The following is a 13407-nucleotide window of genomic DNA, read 5'->3' as shown; positions in this document are numbered from 1 at the left end:
AGGCCAGGTGTAACAGCACATGGATTGGGTTGCTCGGGTTGGTGGTGTTGCATGCAAAAACTGGCGCCACTGGGGGCCATATGCCAGATATGGTCACTTGTGATTCACACATAATCGCATGTAGCTGCTACTGTTTGAGAACACTGCGCAAAGAACGATCAATAGACGACACACATTTCCTGGTCAGCTGATCCCACTGTACTAACATCAAAGAGAAGGGGATGTCAATTACAACCCTGAGACTTTCATACCAACCTGCTCCAACTTCAGACCAGCCTGACACAAGCTACAACAGCATGAATAGGGTGTTAATTGAATCTACATGGAACAATAAAAAACATCAGACACCTTCCCATGGTCCTGTAGGAAGAAAAGATAAACAAATTACATCAAAACTTACCATATTTGACTGAGCACTTGCAATGGTAATCCAGATTTAAGAAACACATCCCTTGCTCTTTCAGCTGAAACAGTAAGGATGTGCTGTTTACAACTAATATTATTCACTGGAACATTAAAGATAGATTGTTTTTATACAATGGAACATGAAAATATATTGTTCATAACTACTGTCATACAATGGAACATGTAAGATATATTGCTAAAAACTAATGTTATACAATGGAACATGTAAGATATATTGCTTACAACTAATGTTATACGATGGAACATGAAAATATATTGCTTACAACTAATGTTATACAACGGAACATGTAAGATACATTGCTTACAACTAATGTTATACAATGGAACATGAAAGATATGTTGTTTATAACTCATGTTCTATAATGGAACATGAAGGACATGTTTATAATTAATGTTAAAACAGATATAATGGACACATGGTACATTTACCACATACAATACTGGTCATGTTGGAACAGGTTCATGACATTTATGCATCATTTTTTTCTCTTCTCTGTTTCATCACATGTTACAACAACAATGAAACAGTTATATGTCGAAATTACACTACTTACTGATAATTAACAAAATTCCATCTTTTGTAGATCAATTCCACAAGAAATTAAAATCTACTAAACAACATAAGATGCAGTGAATATGTGACTATTTTGCTTAGTTTACAAATTAGCAGAATGAAATTATTCAATCTAGGTTATCTTGGCCTGGGAGATGATGAATGTTATTGATTATTAATTATCACCACATCTATGGCAGCAACATGTTGCACTGACACAGTCAGCTATGTGCAAATAGGAAACAGCTGCAGCAACATATCTCGTCACACACTCCATCGACAGCTGTCAGTCATTATGTAATGTACACACAGCTACTTAGTATGTACATAGATACCAGGAGGTATGAGGGACAGTTTCTCACACTGAGGGTTCTCAGATAGTGACCTCCACCACACAGTCTGAGAAGCTCTAAATAGTCATGTCAAATGACAGTTTCTGAGCTTGTCCTCCACCACTCAGTTTGCCCTCCACCACACAGTCTGAGAAGCTCTAAATAGTCATGTCAAATGACAGTTTCTCAGTTTGTCCTCCACCACACAGTCTGAGAAGCTCTAAATAGTCATGTCAAATGACAGTTTCTCAGCTTGTTCTCCACCACTCAGTTTGTCCTCCATCACACAGTCTGAGAAGCTCTAAATAGTCATGTCAAATGAGTTTCTCAGTTTGTCCTCCACACAGTCTCAGAAGCTCTGAATAGTCATGAAGAATGACAGTTTCTCAGTCTTAGATCTGGGTTCTCAGATGGTGTCCTCTACCTCACATTCTAAAACGCTCTTAAAATTAGGTTTAGGAACATAGTTTGAGAGATGTTACATGTCCATATATGAAAGAACTGCCAATGAAAGACCTACTAATTTCAAAATACACTAAATTAATATTATAGGAATTCAGAAGAACCACTGAGGCTGGTTCGTTTAATTGCTGTAGTTTGAAAAAACATATACATCAAGAGTCAAGGACCAAAACATTTATCATTCATCAGTTTGTTATGAATGTGTTTGTTATAAATGTAGCTTACTGTACTACTTTAAAATGCTTATACTCCTCCCAACTGAATTGATACCTTGCCTACTGTGCCCATGGAGGGCAACATGACCCTTCCATAGCAATTAAAGATTCCAGGTGCAGTTCACACATGACAAACATTATATAATGTCTTCTGAATGTTACACTTGAACTGTGGTTGTGTTGCCATGGGTCAGTAACAATGACAGTACGGGAATTTGCACATGACAATATTGAGGGAAGCTTAACCACGATAAACAACATTCAGTATCAAGTCACTGGTGTACACTGGTACACAGGAGGACTATCGTCTATACTGGTTGTGGACAATAAATGTGTTTTCTTTTTAACTCTCCAAAATAATTTGGATAAAAATAATATTTTGAACATTTTATACCAAATTGTTTGTTGCCTTAAACTCATTTTTAACAAGTCAAGCTTAGAAAATCGGAATGTTATCTTAGCAGGCACCGTGTCCTTCAGGGGATTACAGACATGTTACAGAAAGCATCTTCCATATCTGTGTTGACTCACTGCATTGTCGGAGAGGCTCAGTTAATGACTTGGGCTGTGTCTAATAGTCAGTAATATGCCAGCCGTAGGATACAGCCAGCATTGCACAGAATCTAACAATGACGGTAAGAATATACGCAAACAGCCAGGTTCTGAGGGTTTACCATAACAGCATGTTCCCTAACCCATTACTACATCCAGTGGGTCACCATTCCATAGTTTCTTGTGCTTCAAGAAGCAGCCAACAATTAGTCATTTGTGGGATGCCAATGTGTGACAATAAAAACAGTGTCTGTTTGGCTCTAGCATCAGTTTTAGTACATTTAATGGACTATCATCAACTCAGCATGATAGCTCGAAACTCATTTTACTAAAATGAAGCATACAACTTCATGGACGGCTATTTTTATGGATATACAATTTCTTTATTCTGTAATGGCAGTTGTATATCCATTAAAATAGTCCTCATCCTTCATCTACCTAAAATCTAGAGTTCCTATCAAAGGAGATGATTGTTTACTACATTAAGTGATGTTTGAATGTACATTCTAAAAGAGCTTGATAACGATGTAAGAATCTACATCAAAATGTCACTTAATGCAATAAACAAGAAGATGTCATCCAACTTCTGGAGTGCCAATCAAACAATTATTGTTTTACTAGACTTAGATTTTAGACATGGTGACCTCTTAAGACTGTAAAGCTGTTCATTGCTCATTCCATTCAAGAAACTTTCTACCACACCTAGAAATATCCTATCAAAATGCCGATCAAACAATTATCGTTTAACTGGACACAGATTTCAGACATGTTGAAGTCTCAGGCTGTAAAGCTGTTCATTGCCAAAGGAAGTTCCTATCACATGCAGTACTTCCATTGGGCTGCAGTGGGGAAGGTAAAGTTAAACATCACACAGTGTGTTCCTGAAAGAAGAGCTACCATGAAGAGCATGAAGTGTGTCTGAGCTGTCACATACCTGTCAGGTAGCCGTCCAGGGGTCCCTGGCTGTAGAACAGTGTTTCATGTTGGATGCGTTCTTCTGGTGTGATCTTCGACCACTCTGAAACAGGAACAGACCTCATAGGAAGTTCCATCACCACAATTATCTATTGTAACATTAAAGCTTTTCACTAATGAACTTTCTTACATGTTGTGGTGGGAACCACATTGTGAAAAGCACATACATACATCTGACACTCAACACACACAGGTTTGGGAACCACATTGTGAAAAGCACATACATACATCTGACAGTCAGTACACACAGGGGTGGGAACCACATTGTGAAAAGCACATGCATATATCTGACACTCAGTACACACAGGGGTGGGAACCACATTGTGAAAAGCACATGCATACATCTGACACTCAACACACACAGGGGTGGGAACCACATTGTGAAAAGCACATGCATACATCTGACACTCAGCACACACAGGGGTGGGAACCACATTGTGAAAAGCACATGCATACATCTGACACTCAACACACACAGGGGTGGGAACCACATTGTGAAAAGCACATGCATACATCTGACACTCAACACACACAGGGGTGGGAATCACATTGTGAAAAGCACATACATACATCTGACAGTCAGTACACACAGGGATGGGAACCACATTGTGAAAAGCACATGCATACATCTGACACTCAGCACACACAGGGGTGGGAACCACATTGTGAAAAGCACATACATACATCTGACACTCAACACACACAGGGGTGGGAACCACATTGTGAAAAGCACATGCATACATCTGACACTCAGTACACACAGGGGTGGGAACCACATTGTGAAAAGCACATGCATACATCTGACACTCAGTACACACGGGTGGGAACCACATTGTGAAAAGCACATACATACATCTGACACTCAACACACACAGGGTTGGGAACCACATTGTGAAAAGCACATACATACATCTGACACTCAACACACGCAGGGGTGGGAACCACATTGTGAAAAGCACATGCATACATCTGACACTCAGCACACACAGGGGTGGGAACCACATTGTGAAAAGCACATACATACATCTGACACTCAACACACACAGGGGTGGGAACCACATTGTGAAAAGCACATACATACATCTGACACTCAACACCCACAGATGTGGGAACCACATTGTGAAAGCACATGCATACATCTGACACTCAGTACACACAGGGGTGGGAATCACATTGTGAAAAGCACATGCAGACAACTGTCACACAACACATGCAAAGCACAAGAAAACCTATTTGCTCAGTTATTTTTATTCACCTTTGCTAATTCCTTGAGTTCTGTACTAAGCATCCTAGCTAATATTTCTCACCCCACTGATTGAAATAAAGTCCAAGTGCAAGCCCCTGAATCCAAGATCTAAGAAATCCCTGTAGTGCAATGTATGACATCTACAGCAATATTGACAAGCACTTTCTTTAAGGTGTCCTGTTTTGAGATGATGTACTTGGAGTATCCAGCCTAATAACAGTTGAAGGTTGTTTCGACAAACATCAGTTTCTACATTCTTCCATTGTGCACAGTCAAGTTTGTTTTCAAGATGGTCGTTCGTGCTCTGGTTACTTTAAAAAAGAGGGGTGTATGTGAGTGATATTTTTAAGGGTGTTATGAATGAAGACCTTGCATACTTGGGACATTCTACAAGGCCGTCCTGTAGGGTGTCTTTACAAGCAGGATGGGTTGAATGTTGAATGATATCTGGGTTAGATGTATATATACACCACAGACACAATAACACAGGTTATGCGTTATACAGGGAAAGCACTTCATTTTTTAACATTCAAGGAAGTCTATTCACATGTGATTAAATACATATATGTCAGAGACCTTTTTGTCCTGATATATCTAAATTACTAGCTGTCATGTTTACAGCTAAAACTCACTGAATAAGGATGATGTTTTCTTAAAAACTGTATCAACATTTTGGTTACCAAATTTTTGACAAAAAGCTGAATTCATTCAAACAATAGTGAGCACATCCTTGTTTATACACCAGGCAGTCGAACAGATTTTCATTGCAATGCACTTTGTCAAGCATTATAAAGTTAAAGAGCTTACAATGTATGGTCAGTGCATTCCGTATCCCTACTATGGGGATGGGTGCTCATTATATTGACCATATGATATAGTAATGATATACAGGCAGGCAGTTTGTATATTACAGGCTGGGACATTGAATGATGTCCTGCCACTCATCTAAAGATAAAGACATGTTTCAATGAACTTCAGAAAAAGTCAAATTCTTACATTATCATGAGCCCCATTAAAACAACTGTTTTTCAATGTTACATGTTGTTTTCTCTTTGTAGTTCAACACAGTCAACCAAATTCTGGATATATGATTAATATAATGGGCAGGCAAGAAAAAGAAAGTGATTGATTTAACCCAGTCAACCAAGCCACCAGTCCGTACAAATTCAATAGACTAGCTGTTCTAGTCTTGAAGACAACACATGTTGAAGTTCCTTGATCTAGACTAACATCTTGCCTCTGAAATGAACATATTTTACAGAAAAAAACAGTTCCTAAATTAAAACGTCATAAAAAGGTCCCCTGAGACTCTCTTCATTTTCAGAAACATGAAATAATCTAGACTTGCTACATATTCTAGACTTGCATGAACTTTCTTGGATATATTTGTTTCAGTGTCTGTATAACAGGCTAGTGGTGATCCAGTTAATTGAAATAATCAAAGATCAAACGATCAAGCAATTGATTGCATTTTCTCTTAATCAAACGCAAACTATTTTGGAACTACACTTGTATATAAAAATTTGACGATGGAACATTTCACTTAGTGAAAAGACATGACTGAGAATTTCTTGAAGACTCTGAGAAGTGTATGTTCATGATATATTTGTCATCCCTTTAAAGGAGCAAGCTGTATCTTGTTACATATGATATGAAATTTGCACCATTTCTAAAGAAAACAAGAGAAAAACAACCCCAGAAAGCCTCATGTTTTGGAGTTCTTTTGATATTTATCTGCATTAACAACCTTAACAGGAAAATCTGAAAAAAATTATGCTTACAATTTTGTTCGATGATGAACCAATAATTAATTTGAGATTTCACCCAATTCCCAACACAACGATAACCTATTCATTATCATACATGGGGGCTTTGGCCAGAGGAAGATGCTGCAGTTGGGATTGTACAGGTGCAGCATGCTGCCATGATTTTCATCCTTCATTGTGCCCATCCAATCCATTTCTTCATTCAACTACAGATGAAAGTGGAGGTTCAGTGGGCTACCTCAGAAGTCTTGAAATGATTCAAGACAGCCTCTTTGTTCTAGCAGATAGTGTGCAAGTCTGTCAGGAGAGTGGTTGGTCAGTGGCTTAATAAAATAATAGAAACAAGGACCTCTGTGGTGACAACAATGTTCCAGATGGATACATTAGACATGTCATGTGTTTTACTTCATGAGGTAAGGGACAACTGTCAATGGAACCCAAGTCAACAATTTAGCAAGGAAAACTTGTTCTGGGGTTGGAATGTTGCTGGGCTTCTATACTAATAAAACAGACAATAAATACAGTCCTTACATACTTACCCATGAATGAATAACCTTCTTTGTATTCTATAACACCATTACTCAGCTATGAAACTGCCAGATGAGATTTACAACAGTTCTGTTGTATTAGGCTGGCAGACTTTGGTATTTCTGACCACTGTTTTAGGACAGAAACATGTCAGCCCAGATTGTGTTATTCTCTACCTTGTCCTTCATTGCACAACTGACAACAAGCTGACAGTCACAGAATAGTATTCATGACATTAACTCTGGGACTATCATTGTGGTGTGAAAGTATGAATAAGTACCAGCTGTTTAACTTCATGACTGGAAAAGGTTATAATTATAAGATAAAACAAAATTTTGGTTTGGTTTCCACTGCTCCAGGCCTCAGACAGCCATATTCAAAATCAGATTTTGAACAAATCTACATTGCATCACTAAGTCCACACTGGTCAAGTTGTTTGCAGTAGGTCCATGTGCTTTTCAATGTGTGATCCCCTATAGGCATCCATGACATGAACTAACTTGCTTTCTTATGGGAAGATAAAGATAAATGGGCAGTTGCATAACCAACAAAAGATATGAGTTCAGTTTATTATTTGAAAAGCTAGGGAGATGAAAGATCACCTTGCTTCACGATATATCCCTCTTATCCCTTACTAAATATGTTAAGGCAAGAAAACCTTCAGGACATTCCTAGCTGATCTGAAGCAAAACACATTTTCCTCTGCACTATTCAGCAAGCATATGATACTGCTATTTCCTTCCACCTCTATTCCATAAATCTATGGAAAATGTGCCTCATAAAGGCGTAAAGACGTGAGAAACCCCCAGCCAACTCCCCACAGCTTCTATCCACATTAGAAGCCTGAATAAATCATCTTGTCAACAGAGATGATCCTTGTATATAATCCCCAGTCAATATCCCATATCCTATAGCTGTCCAAAGGCATGTATATTAGATCTGTTAAGAAGTCAGTTTGAGGTTGCTGTAATCTGCATTTATCTCAATGTGGGAATCTCAGGAAGTTAAAGACAACACTCTTGTGGGTTTCATTTACGCCAAAGAAGTTCATAAAGAGACTGTGGAAATGACACAGATGCTGGTAAACTGGGTTTGCTATGAAAAAGCTTGAAACTTGAATCCCATTAAAACATTGATTTTTTTAACTGGGGAAAGTCACGGTGACATGTGCTTATATTTACAACTTAAGTGTTCTGATTGTTTCACTTTACATAACTATCGAATAAATATGCCCAGTGAAAAATATAATAATGATAAAATAACAATAATAATAATCATTAATAGTGACACAAGATATTAAACACGACTAAGTATTCTAAAAACTTCTGATAAAACTTATGCCCAGATATTTAAAAATTTATTTTTTCAACCAAAACATCAACATCTGGGCAATTCAACTTCCTGCAGACAGGTACAATGCGGATGTACGGACCTATATGGATGCACTTAGTAACACCTTTGAAAGCACATTTATGTCAGGGTAATAATGTAACGCCAGAGAGCAACATTGTGTTGGATTCTAGGCACAAATATTAGCATTGTTATTATCATTATTACTAACTTCATACACTTGATGGAATCTACTGACAAAGATGTGTCATATAAATTTGAACTCTATCCATCTAAAGCATTCACCATAAAATCATCCTCAAAAACTGAAACTGAATGCATGTTGGATAATATGTTTGTGATTCATCATGTATTATGGGCCTAGGGTCTTGCTAAAGAACAAAATTTGTCTGTCTGTCTGTGTGTCTGTCGGTTCAATATGACAGTAGTGAAGAGGCAAAATGGAATATTATTGTAACAGTGTAATTAAATTTTTTAAAAAATAAATAAATGTAAAATACATAAAATTGTTCAGTGATGATCAAAGTTCAGTATATAAATAAATAAATTATCACCAAAGCATCTTCTAATAATTTGTATACACTTTTGCATTACTCAGAATGAGTTCATCTGCAATTCATGAAACAGATGGGTCCTGTGGTAATTATGTTTTGCTTATTATTCACTTTTTTGAGAGTTAGACACTAACATCTTCCTGTAGCAAAACCTAATTGACTGCCCATTCTTCTGTGCTTTCTAAAATGACTGTGAACACTGTAAGACATCATGCTTGATCTTGATCATTAGGTGTCCCCACCCACATAGACACAGCAAGACAGTGGACACTTGAACACCACTAAAATGTCCACTCCCACATAGACACAGCAAGACAGTGGACACTTGAACACCACTAAAATGTCCACTCCCACATAGACACAGCAAGACAGTGGACACTTGAACACCACTAAAATGTCCCCACCCACATAGACACAGCAAGACAGTGGACACTTGAACACCACTAAAATGTCCACTCCCACATAGACACAGCAAGACAGTGGACACTTGAACACCACTAAAATGTCCCCACCCACATAGACACAGCAAGACAGTGGACACTTGAACACCACTAAAATGTCCCCACCCACATAGACACAGCAAGACAGTGGACACTTGAACACCACTAAAATGTCCCCACCCACATAGACACAGCAAGACAGTGGACACTTGAACACCACTAAAATGTCCCCACCCACATAGACACAGCAAGACAGTGGACACTTGAACACCACTAAAATGTCCCCACCCACATAGACACAGCAAGACAGTGGACACTTGAACACCACTAAAATGTCCCCACCCACATAGACACAGCAAGACAGTGGACACTTGAACACCACTAAAATGTCCCCACCCACATAGACACAGCAAGACAGTGGACACTTGAACACCACTAAAATGTCCCCACCCACATAGACACAGCAAGACAGTGGACACTGGAACACCACTAAAATGTCCACTCCCACACCTGCCTACATGAATGGAAGATATACCTTTTTTCACACAGTGGAATGTTTGTAGGGCCACATAACAAGAGACTCTTTAACCATTATGAACCTACTGTGGACTGGCTTGGAACAAATTGAAAGCGATTATTCTTGCAGGTGATGGTTGAAAGTACAGTGATGTGTGCTTACTTTCCAGCACAATAATCAAGGTTGAAGATGAAAGCAATATGTGCTGGTATCTTTGCCATTCAAATAATTCATACATAAGACGATGTATATGAAATAGGTGTGGCTATGTTCTGTGTGAAACCATGCCTATGTGTATGGAGGCAAGCCTGAGGTGCTGGTGCACACTGTGAAGTGGGGTGGCATTCTGTCAAGTGGATATAAATTTAATAACAACAAACACAGACTTCATACCCATACCAAACATTCTTACAGAAATATATGTGGCAAGGCATTTTACAAATTATCTTTAGAGATTGCTGTAAAGACAATAGTTAAGACAGGAAAGCCTTGGGGTATCCCTGTTTCAATTAACTGTTCCGGTACACATGGTACTGTTCTGTGTGACTTTAACTGGGGCATGACCTCTGTAATGACACAAGCCCTGGGATCAAGTGTTCCTGTAAATGAAATAGTCCAGTGTCAGTAGTCTTGGCTCGCCACCATCTGTGCTAATGTTGTGACATGAGACACAGGCTGGCTCCTGTATGGGGCACATATTTATCAGTTACAGCTATCCTGACAGCCTCATACACAGCCTGACAGAAAGTCAGTGGTACCTCAGAATCTCACATTACTTTCCTTTTCCCAAATCCTCTCTGCAAAGCTAACATCCTAAATAAAGCAAGTCTAGATTTCCCCTGATTTAGGATCTCTGGTCCCAGGGGCTCCTTTTCAACTTTTCAGAAGAGTATTTGACTCTCAGAAGTCCCTTTGTACATATAACACTTTGGCCCAGCATACACCTCCAAAACCACAACCAGCTCTGCCACTGGCTCCACACCTTGCCCTTCCTAAGATCTCTACAACCAGCTCTGCTACTAGACCAACACCTTGCCATTCCTATTTTTTCCAACATTTCCACAACTTACTCTGCTACTGGCCCAACATCTTCACAACCCATTCTGCCACTGGCCTAACACCTTGCCCTTCCTATTAATTACAAAACCGACTCTGCTACTGGCACAATATCTCCACAACCTACTCTGCTACTGGCCCAACATCACAACCTGCTCTGAGTCTGGCCCAACACCTTGCCCTTCCTGGTATTTCCACAAACTGCTCTGCTACTGGCCCAACATCTCCACAACCCACTCTCCTACTGGCCCATCACCTAACCCAATCTAAAATCTCCACAAACCACACTGCTACCAGCCCAACACACTTTTGTCAAAAATCCTGACAACCTACTCTGCTACTGGCCCAACATCCCCACAACCCGATCTTACACTTGCTAAAAACTTCACCTTGTCAAAAATCCCCACAACCCATTCTGCTCCTGGCCCAACATCTCCACACACCCCTCTGCCACTGGCCCAACACCTTGCCCTTCCTGTTGTCGCCACAAGCCTATCTACTACTGACTCAACATCTCAAAATCCCACTCTGCTTCTGGCCCAACACCTAACACCTAACCCTATCCAAAATCTCCACAACCCACTCTGCTACCAGCTCAACACACTTTTGTCAAAACTCCCCAGAACCTGCCCTGCTACTGGTCTAACACTTCACCTTGTCAAAAATCACTACAACCCGCTCTGCTACTGGCCCAACACCCAACCCACCTTTATCCAGCCACTGGTCAACACACTGACCCCTCAGACATGTGGACACAACCAGCGAACCAAACAAGACCCAGCCAAACATCGGCCTGACACATCTGTGTGTGTGTAAACCAAGGTAAGAAAACAAAGTAACCTTTAACCATTGTTTCGAGTCTGAACTCAAACACACTCAGGTCGATATAAAACTGTCCATTTTGTTTGAGACACCAACTGCGTGAACCATCATTGCCAAAGCACACCCTCGAGATATCACCCATCAGTCAACAGGAACTCACTCATCATCCAGTGCTAAGAACTGCCCTGTTCTCTTGATAATTTTCTCTACATGATCTATTCCACAAAAGTTGCATTTACAAAAAATCTCATTTCCAAACTAACAAAGGGAAAATTAAACCTTTTTAACACTGTCCCATTCTACAATGTTCTACCCATGAAGATCCGTGTTAGAATCTGTCTTCAGTAGCTCATGCGGGTTGTAAGACGTGACTAACGTGATTGGGTGGTCAGGCTCGCTGCAGATTGATGCTCATGATGTTGGCCACAGGACTGTCTGGTCCAGAATCAGTTATTTACAGACTGATATACTACTGAGTGAGGTGGCAAACAAAAACACCCAAGCAAACAAAAAAATGTCCAGTTCACCATAATGGAATATTATTTTCAGGGCATCAAAAGTTAAGAATATGAATCAAGACAGATTCTTATGAACAGAAAAACTGAGAAAAGATCTTTTCACATCTTTCCATAAAAGAACCACTATTCATTATTATCACACTGACCACCATGTTTCTGACAAAAATCAAAGAAGAATGAAACAAGATATCTGAACATCTCACTTCAATCGCAAGGTAAAATGTAATTAGTTAAAATGCAATGTAATACATTCTCCACAAAGTGTAAGTGGGTCTATATGAAAAAACAGAAATCATATATACAGAGGACAACCATGGATTTTTCTGGCTCTACTTACACGCTGATAATAGGCACCAAGTCCCAATATATGTTAATAGATGTCACAAACAGCTACTTTCATGTACTTTCACAATAAACTGCATACCACTAATGATGGCACAAGCAACCTGGAAGACATTACCATGCCTAGTTATGTATCACTGCTTTGAATTACTGTCTCCAAGCATAAACTAGGCCTGCCTCTGAATTTCAGAAACTTATTAATAAATGCTATATTTTTCTAAAATATTTTTTTACTGCTGTCCTATGTTTGGTCATCATTGAAGTTGTCACATAGTAAAAAAGTATGACTGATATCGGTCAAGGTCATCATCACTAATACAGATTGATAAGATTGCTCTAGGTTCAGTCATCATTCAAAATAAGTTTAAGCAACATAGCTGCCATGACAAATGCTCATGGAAGTACAGATACACAAGTATGTGAGTCTACCCTACTACAACTAATGATATGTTTTCAGTCAAAGCAAGTTCGCAGCATCGAGTAGGTATACCCTAAGAATGTCTTTTCTTAAAGTGGCTTTATCATTATCACTGTAAGCAATCGACTAACGACCTATCACGGGAAAATGAACAATCCTCATCAGTTATGGATGAGTCAACAAGCCTGTCCATTACGGTGACCACGGTACATTCATGAATATAATTTCTTCTGTTGATACAGGAACATATTACAAGAGTCTCCAGGCTATAGGTGTCTTAAGCTATTGATCCCTCAGGATTAGTCCACTATAGCTGTTATAGATTAATCTAGCCA

The 13407-nt window shown here is 39.2% G+C and overlaps 1 protein-coding gene across 2 annotated transcripts in view; it reads right to left on the bottom strand.

Annotated features, from left to right (window-relative positions):
- Nucleotides 1–13407, bottom strand: part of LOC137291627 (microtubule-associated protein futsch-like) — a 163269-nt gene that overhangs the window by 139745 nt on the left and 10117 nt on the right. For both annotated transcript variants that reach the window (XM_067823034.1, XM_067823035.1), the window contains exons 2-3: nucleotides 3475–3558; nucleotides 401–464 (exon numbers count right to left, since the gene is read on the bottom strand). In XM_067823034.1, the coding sequence (XP_067679135.1) occupies nucleotides 401–464; nucleotides 3475–3558 (148 nt within the window). The remainder of the gene's footprint in view (nucleotides 1–400; nucleotides 465–3474; nucleotides 3559–13407) is intronic.

Source organism: Haliotis asinina, chromosome 7 (genome assembly GCF_037392515.1).
Source record: "Haliotis asinina isolate JCU_RB_2024 chromosome 7, JCU_Hal_asi_v2, whole genome shotgun sequence".
NCBI classification, from domain to species: Eukaryota; Metazoa; Mollusca; class Gastropoda; order Lepetellida; family Haliotidae; genus Haliotis; species Haliotis asinina.
Note: the sequence above shows the minus strand (reverse complement) of the source record. Positions and strands in the feature narration are given on the sequence as shown.